This window comes from Malurus melanocephalus, unplaced genomic scaffold (assembly GCF_030028575.1).
Source record: "Malurus melanocephalus ecotype Western Australia unplaced genomic scaffold, MMel_1.1 scaffold_471, whole genome shotgun sequence".
NCBI lineage: Eukaryota > Metazoa > Chordata > Aves > Passeriformes > Maluridae > Malurus > Malurus melanocephalus.
The window spans coordinates 315,789-323,928 of NW_026623703.1; the positions used below are offsets into that span (position 1 = coordinate 315,789).

General features: G+C 42.7%; 2 protein-coding genes across 2 annotated transcripts in view; one reads left to right on the top strand and one right to left on the bottom strand.

The window, feature by feature from the left end:
- Window positions 1-113: 113 nt before the first annotated feature.
- LOC130582217 (cytochrome b-c1 complex subunit 2, mitochondrial) lies at window positions 114-7,725 on the bottom strand. The gene is made up of 14 exons (XM_057380785.1): window positions 7,617-7,725; window positions 6,197-6,289; window positions 5,922-6,071; window positions 5,752-5,816; window positions 5,387-5,443; window positions 4,925-5,049; window positions 4,165-4,262; window positions 3,681-3,738; window positions 3,420-3,515; window positions 2,768-2,967; window positions 2,418-2,498; window positions 2,079-2,155; window positions 1,193-1,346; window positions 114-342 (listed from the first exon to the last, which is right to left on the bottom strand). The coding sequence occupies exons 1-14, from the start codon at window positions 7,650-7,652 to the stop codon at window positions 259-261; spliced, it is 1,374 nt and encodes a 457-aa protein (XP_057236768.1). The 5' UTR covers window positions 7,653-7,725; the 3' UTR covers window positions 114-258.
- The window catches only part of CRYM (crystallin mu), a 9,321-nt gene continuing 8,863 nt past the window's right edge, over window positions 7,683-8,140 (top strand). Inside the window, exon 1 of the mRNA XM_057380812.1 lies at window positions 7,683-7,816. Coding sequence (XP_057236795.1) covers window positions 7,683-7,816 — 134 coding nt within the window. The remainder of the gene's footprint in view (window positions 7,817-8,140) is intronic.

The following is an 8,140-nucleotide window of genomic DNA, read 5'->3' on the forward strand; positions in this document are numbered from 1 at the left end:
CGGAGGGGGCGGGGCTTGTCGGCGGGCAATGGGCGGGGCTACCAAGAAGGCGGCGCTACCGGTAGCAGCCTTTTATGTACCATTTTCAGTGAAGAAAACTTCTACACATAATGTATGAACTCAGCACTTTATTTGATGAGTGCAAGCCCACAATTACTCCAGATTAATTTTCTGAAAGAACAAGTTAGTAGCAATTCTTTTAGAACATAGGTGACTTAGAGCTCAGGTCCATCTTGAATCTGCATCCCAGATTTGATTTTACAACTCATCAAGAAAAGGAGTATTTCCCAAGTCCCCAGCAGCTGCCATTGATTTCTTCCCATTGACGAACTTCTTTGCAGCCTGAAAATGGATCAGGAAAGTGGACAAGAGGAAAGATTCACTATGACAAAGTTGATGCTACTGATAGCCTCAGCATCAGGTTACTAAAACAACAAATCCTGGCACTACTATAATATATCATCATGCAAACAATCTTCCCTTTGCTGCATAAATTGAATTACCTCTAATACAGCTGCTCATTACTTTATAATCTAAACAGATGTGGCAGATTGACAGTTGGAGATAAAAGGCATAAACTCTAAAAATGGATATTCCTAGAATAATTATTGCACCATATCATACAGTGGATCTCTCCTCACTACTAAAGCTATTGCTAGTTGCTGCTGCAACACAAATAAACAATGACTGAAAAAACTGATTTTGTATCTTGGAATTTCTCTTTAGGATGGATTTTTAGAAATTTGCTTCATGTATAAGCAACAAGGCAATGTGCAATAGAAATGAAGTTACATCAATTTATCACTGAAGGCCTAATTGTTTTATTAAACACACTCATTATTTTAGACTCATGAATCCTAAAAACCTTGACACAGAATCACCTGCACTGGAATTAATACAAAATTTTCCGTGAGTATTAGTTGGCAATTTTGGTAAATTTAAATGAAGAAGATGAGAATTTTACATAATTCCCAGCTACAATAGTTTTACAGTGTATTGGATTAAAGAGTCTTCTGTTAATAAAGACATCAAAAGACACCCAGCTGGGATTTGTAAATGAGTTGCCTTTTCTATTTTTAAAAACAGTCCATGTGTGTTTATAAACACACAGAAATGAGCATCAGTTTTCCATAAAAATCCCGACCTAGTGATTAAGGAACACCTGTAGATTCCAACATCATTCCATACTCACATTCACAACATCAGCAGTAGCTACAGAGTCGAATTTTTGAGCAGCAACAGATGGGGATGTGTGTGTGCCAGAAATCAGGGACTCGGAGCCAATTTCATTCAGCAACCCTTTTGAAGTCTCCACTGACATCAAATAGTTGGCTTTCAGCTGATTTCTGCCATCAAATAAAACAGCAAGAATGAGCAAGCTTGTGAGTCCTGCTATTACCTTCCCCACCACCCCATAAATACAGTGAGGTTTTGGTCCTTTTAAACTTTTCAGGGCCCCACTCTGAGAGGTTTTGTTTTTCTAATAGAGAAGGATGCTGCAGTTAGGAAAGAGGCACCACAAACAGTCCAAGCATGAAAAGGACAGGTACTTGAACACCTMCTGCYTCCCCACAYGGTCAGATCTCTAGCTCAGGAYTTGATTCTGTCTGAGGTAACTAATGCAGTTAGACAAACTATCAAGTTTAAAACTGATGTTTCTTATCAAAAACAGATGCATGCAGAACAATTTTCTTATGACAAAGAAGCAGTAAATGTAAATGGTCAGGCTCCTCCTGTAATAGTTACAGGTTTTGTTAAAATACAGTGAGTTTGGTTTTTGTGTTTCATGCACTGCAACATATAAAAACCGTATTTTTATAAGCCAGTCCTTCTTTTGTTAAAGACAGAAAGACAAAATTTATTCCAATAGGTTACTATTAAGTAGCTTGGTATTTCTGATTGAATTGCCAAACTCTGCAAGTAAAACTGTGTCTGAGGTTTTAATGCAGAACCAGGAGTAGTTTCCCATGGAAATGACAGGATAAGCTCTGCTGTACAGAATAGTCTGAGTGTTTGACAAGCAGCTACATATTAAGAAACCTCTCTTTACAGCACATGGGAGTTCTTTGCACACTTACTTTGCTGTTGTGACATCGGCATCGGTGACACCGCCCTGAGCAACTGCCTTTACCTGGTTCAAAGCAGCTTTAATCACCTGAGGAAAATGAAATCATTTCAAATTTCTTCCCACATTAAATTTCAACATGTTATTTCTATTATCTGACATCTTGGACACTTCAAGGGAAGAACAGCTAACAATATAGGGATTGTCTGTCCAAACACAATTCTGAACAGCTTTATAACAAAGCTAAGAAAAGCTTGTTTTGTTTTTTTTTGATGAGTAAGTCACTATCTCAAATCAAACCACTACTTTGAAAGTTATGTTATTAATACTTAAATTCTAATCAGCAACTCACCTCCCTAGTATTTGGAGCCTGGGATATGGTATAAATCCCGAAGAGCCCAGAATCAGAGTAATTAACATTAAATGCAGAAACCTGCAAAACAAACATTATCATCAACCATTTCAAGTACCAGAGTTACTGAGCATCAAGCATAAGAAAATAATTACTATTAGGATCTAAATACTGTAATACAGGAAGCTAAATTATCTGTGCTGAGGAAAGATCAGATTGGAAGACGTTCACTGATACACTGTAATGTGTGCAAGAATGAACTAATTCAGATTCTAGCTGAAGGTAGTAACCTCTCAAAGATAATGCACATTTTACTACAAAATCAGAACACAGTAATCCTTTGCACTTACATCAAATAGCTGGCTGGTTGCTTTAGCAACACCCTGGGCCAATTTGCTGGTGACATTGCTTCCCCTCTTGACAAGGGGCCCAGCACCCAAAACATACTGAAGGACACTGAAGGCATTTGCTTCTGGGGTCCCCACAACAGCTCCTTCTGTYACAATTGCAGCATGGACAAGGCTATCACCATTCTGTTTCCTGATTTCTCCTGGAAATACAACAGAATAAAAGGTAATACAGTGTTCATTAGAAACTACTGTACATTCAGAGGCATGAAAAACAGATAAAAGCCAGGGCCTGAAGTTACTGCACATTCACTCAGGACAGTATGAGCTGCAGATAATTTCAAAAAATCCTTCACATTCACAATTTTTCTTGCTAGCACAAAACCAAGTACCTTACTGCCCAGAGAAACCATATGTCAGCTTGTTTTTCACTTTATAGAAAAAATGATGTCRCAGGCAAAACTATTTTGAAGAGCTGGGTTCAGCTTTATCCCAGAACTTTCCACGGTGGAAACTTCTGCTTATTCAAATGGGATACACATCTGAACTGTCACTTTCAGTGCCCAACTGTATAGTTTTCAGTTGTAATTTTGAGTATTACTACATTTATAAACAGCAAATCAGTCACTCAGAACAGATACAAGAACATCCTTACCTCCTCTATAAACAGCCTTTGCACCAGGAGCACCAGCTCCACTTCGGATATTTAGGAATTGCTCTGCAACTTGCTTTAAGGTAGAGTGCTCTATGCCTGCAATACAACAGTTACTTCAASTAAAGCAATGACATTCCAAAACTACAGCAGTTAAATAGAAGCATTTGAAGCCTATGGTAACACTTTACTTCTACAGAGAATTCAAATTTCTCCAGCAGTTTTCCTGTGTGACCTGCAGTGTCCATTGAGGAAMATACATACCTATTCCTACAAGAGCCATTCTTGAACTTGTGAAATTGTTCTGTACAAAACGGTGAAGCTGCAACAATAAATTAATATTTTAGGGTATTTTGTTTAAAGAACAAAAATCGTGTGTTTCTGACATAGCCTCTTATACTTCTTAAAGCTAATTCCAAAGCTTCCAAAAGGAACTGCCTATAGAATGTAATTTTACTGCATTCCCCAGTGCCAACTACAAAATCCTTCTATACAAGAACACCTGTTTTTCACTGGCAGCCTTACTATCAACAGAAAGCCACTGACATTAACCACCTCTCTAAATGTGAACCTGAGTTCTGTACCCAGCACTAAAACCTGCATGGATATATATTATTTTAACATCAGATCAATAAGGCAGTARATACTGACTGTATAGATACTATATTAATTTTCTCTCACAACTGTCACTATCTATTCCTGACAAAAAATCTGAAACAGGTATATAACACAACACAAATAACCTTACCTGCTCAGAAGTAATTTTTCCAACTCTGTAGTCTGGACAATACAAGGGGTTTGCCAGAGCATTTTTGTARGCTGCAGCATGCAAGTTTTCCAGCACTCCTGAGAGGAACAAAGTTTCAGATGATTAATATAAGAGCCACATGTAATGAAGAYTATGAATGAAACTAAATGAAGGTGGGCTGTGCTCCACTTCAAGGATGATAAGATCTGCAAAAGCAGGGCTGGAATAATCCAATTTATATGGCAGTTTCATCCAAATCCTTGGGCTGGAGCAGTCTGGCCTGAGGCCTTCTATTCTTCTGTAACTTATTTAAAAGAAACCAAAACAAACTAATAACTTGTATRTGCTCAACACTTTTTGGCTTCAACAGCAAGTTATAAATGCAATTAGTGTTTGGAAGAMGAGGAGCAGCAGAAAACAAAACCACACCCCAACATCCTTTTAATTAATTTCATAATCATCTTCACTGTAGGCGTCCCTTGTTGTTGAGAAAGAACAGGAGCTCTTTACAGTACTATTTGTAACTTTTTTAGGTGTTTTATCTATCTCCCTACTCAGATGAAGGATGCTATTGTCTTCAGGCTGGGAAAATCAGTGTATTAAGTAAGTTCCAGAAGAACAAGAAGACCATACCGATGAAMAAGCTGAAAAATTAAATGGTCATGTGACAGAGCAAAAGGGAAACTATTTTTTTTTCCTATTTTTTCATTTTGAAGGAACTCCCACAGAGCCAATACAGTGGATCAGAAAWTACACTTACCAACTTGAGGATTCTGAAGTGCAATTGCTTTATCAAGTTTTAATTTTGGCTGAAGATCAGCTACTTCCCATGGTCTGAACTCTGATGCTGTGGTGACATTCARAAGATACTCCATTACTGTATCACTAGATAAAAAAAGTTAAAAAAGCATTAAACACAAATAGCAGCTGAAATCAATTCAAACTAATCTGTAAGCAACACATGAACAACCAAATGCATCCCTCCAGCCAGAGCAGTTAKTAGCACTGCTGCACAAAGAAGGGTAATTTAAACTTCCAATTCTGTAGCATTTGCATGCTTAGTAACATGACACAGAAGTTGAATATTAATATAGTAATTTACAGATTTATTACAAAAGCATGGGAATAGATATTCCTCCCACTCTGTAAAATGACAGGTCTTCACTGCCAAGCAGTTTGTAAGAAGGCAGCAATTCCCCTTACAGCCTCTCCAGATACCCACACGTAGTCTCGCAGACACTCAACAGARTAAGCCATCTTCTCTCTTGTTGCGTGCACACTGCATGAGAAATAAAAACAAAATCCAYCTCAGCAAAGAACACAGAAATGAATTTTCACATATATTCCTACATATTGATCAAATTCATCAGCAAGATACAGACTGGAATAACTGCTCAACCTTAAATCTGTTTGGGATGGCTGTTTAAAGGAGTGATAAACACACACATAGCCAAAACAGACACAATTAAAACTCACATCTTCAGTGTTCAAGCAATAGCAAGTGTCTTGTGACCATCAGAATTTACAACATCTTAGAGTTCATTCACATCTCATCACAACAGATTATCTTTCTGTGGGGTTACAAACCTCAGGCTGCCCCCGACAGCTTCAATGCCACGAGTGATCCGGAAAGAGGAAGCTCCTTTAGTGGTCTATTAAAACAAACATTAAAAAAAGGCAATTTTTATTTTTGCAGTAACACACCTTTGACCATTTCATCTACTGTCAACATAATAACAAAGGTAACAAACACCTACCAAATTAGATGCAAGACGAAGCAGGTGAGCAGTTCCCAGGTCACTGGTGGTTTCATACCTGCTGCCTGTTTTAATAAACACACCAATTCTTGATGTTGGAGAAAAGTTTTCCAGAGATGCAATAAYTAAGCCATTTGGTAATTTTGTGATCTGCATTAAAAAGAAAAAAAACCTTTGTTTTCATTCAGTGGATTATCATGGCTCTGCTTTAACAGAGTTTTAAAAAATAAATAAAAAAGAGGGTGGAAAAAACCAACCTGTGTTTTTATACTGACCTCAAGATCCTGACACTGTGGACCTAATTTCACTTTCRCTGCAGCTGCTGAGGGTGAAACTTTAGGAACTACTTTAAGTGAGTAAAGTCTCTTCTAGAGGAGAAAACATAAGAGAACGGATTTCCTTAATTAGTTCATTACATGTTTCCTTCTATAATAAAAAAGAAATTCATTTTAAAGCAGAAATACAGTTAAGGTCTTCAAACACTGGAGTAAAACCAGTGATTCGTTTGCAATTCCTCTGATTATTTTTCACATCAGTCAGAACCTGTGCTATGATTTACATCACATTCCTYATGAATGTGATGAGGCACTGGAACATTGCCCAGAGAAGCTGTGRATGCCCCATCCTTGGAAGTCTGTGAGGAGAGGTTGGATGGGGCTTGGRGCAGCCTGGGATAGTGMAAGATGTCCCTGCCCATGCCAGGGAACTGGAATGAGATGATCTTTAAAATCCCTTCCAACCCAAAGCATTCCATGATTCTAGGATTCTAATAATCAGAAGCAGTCCTTCACTTGAAAGAGGTGAGCATCACAAGAGCCCTGCCTTCAACAGCTGGCAACAAAAATGGCAAGACTATTGATTTCAAATCTGAAATGCTATTCCTTTTCACCCTCCTTAGAAGCTGCTTATWCTTGTAAATTTACCTATTACTCTGATTTTCACATTAATAAGCAACTGAATCCCCATACATCTCAAATTGAAAACCAAGTGGCAGAAACCGTGCTGCACTCAGCTGTAGGGATGTCAGTGATGTAATTCCCATTGCTTTACCAGAGACTGTCCGCTGTAGGAGTCTAAAAAAACCTCCTTTCTTCCCCAAACAAGGATTTGGTACGACACAAGTTTTAACCTGTTCATCTACTTATTTATTAACTACTAGTGCATGTCTAAATCTGACTCACAGACACGTTGTCACTCAAGAGGTCATTCTGCATCCTGTTCGAACACATTTAGCAGGGGGATCTAACACAGGTTAAATTCAGCTGCTGCCGGCTGCACCTTTGAGCAGGACATCCCCTCTGTCCCCTCCCTGCAGAGGGACACGCCAAGCCCCGTGCCAAGGGCACTGCCGGGTCACAGGCGGCTGGAGCAGCCGCAGCGGCTCCGGAGAAACCCCGAGCGCCGTTCACCGCGAACGCTCCGGGCCCGGCCCGCGGCCTGTCTGACCTTCAGCCGCCGCCCCGCTCCGCCGCCCGCCCGGCCCCGGTCCCGTCCCTGGCAGCCATCCCGGCCCGGCGAACAGCCCGACAGCCCCGCTGCATCGCCACCGCCACCGCCACCGCCGCCCCCCGCCCGCCTCACCGGCCCGGGCTGGCCGGGGTCAGCCCCGCCCGCAGCCGCCGGGCCCGGAGCACGGCTGTCACCGCCAATCGCGCCTCTCCCGCCCCGCGCACGGCGCACCCCGGCCCCGCTCACCGAGAGAGAACGCGCGGCCACCGGGAGCCCCTTCATCGTCCCTCGGCTCGGCCCGCTCAGGACAAGATGGCTGYCCGCAGGGAGACCCCGCCTTCCCAGCACGCCCCGCGCCGCGCTGACCTTCTAGCGAGCGAACCGCCATCTCTACTGCTCCGGCGGGGCGGAGCGCCGGGAGCCTCCAGCGCCCCCGCGCGGAACGGGCACGGAGCGCCTCGAACGAGTGTCGCCCCCTCCCGGGCACCGGGGCCGTGACACCGTGCGGGGCCGCTCCCGCTCCGCCGGTCCCTCGGGAATGTGCCCGGGACCGCCCCAACGGAGCGCGCTTCGGGACGGGAATGCTCTCGGGGCCGTGCCCCGGCCCGCGGGGTCCCGCTGCGGCGGTGCTGTCCCTCGGGCTGTCCCTCAGGGCGCGGGGTCCCGGGGGTGGCTGTGCCCAACCATACGGCAGAGCCATTCCGTGGCGTTCGCAGCCGCCTTCCCCCGAGCGCTGCCGGGCTGAGGCGGGACAGCGGCGGTGCCTGCGG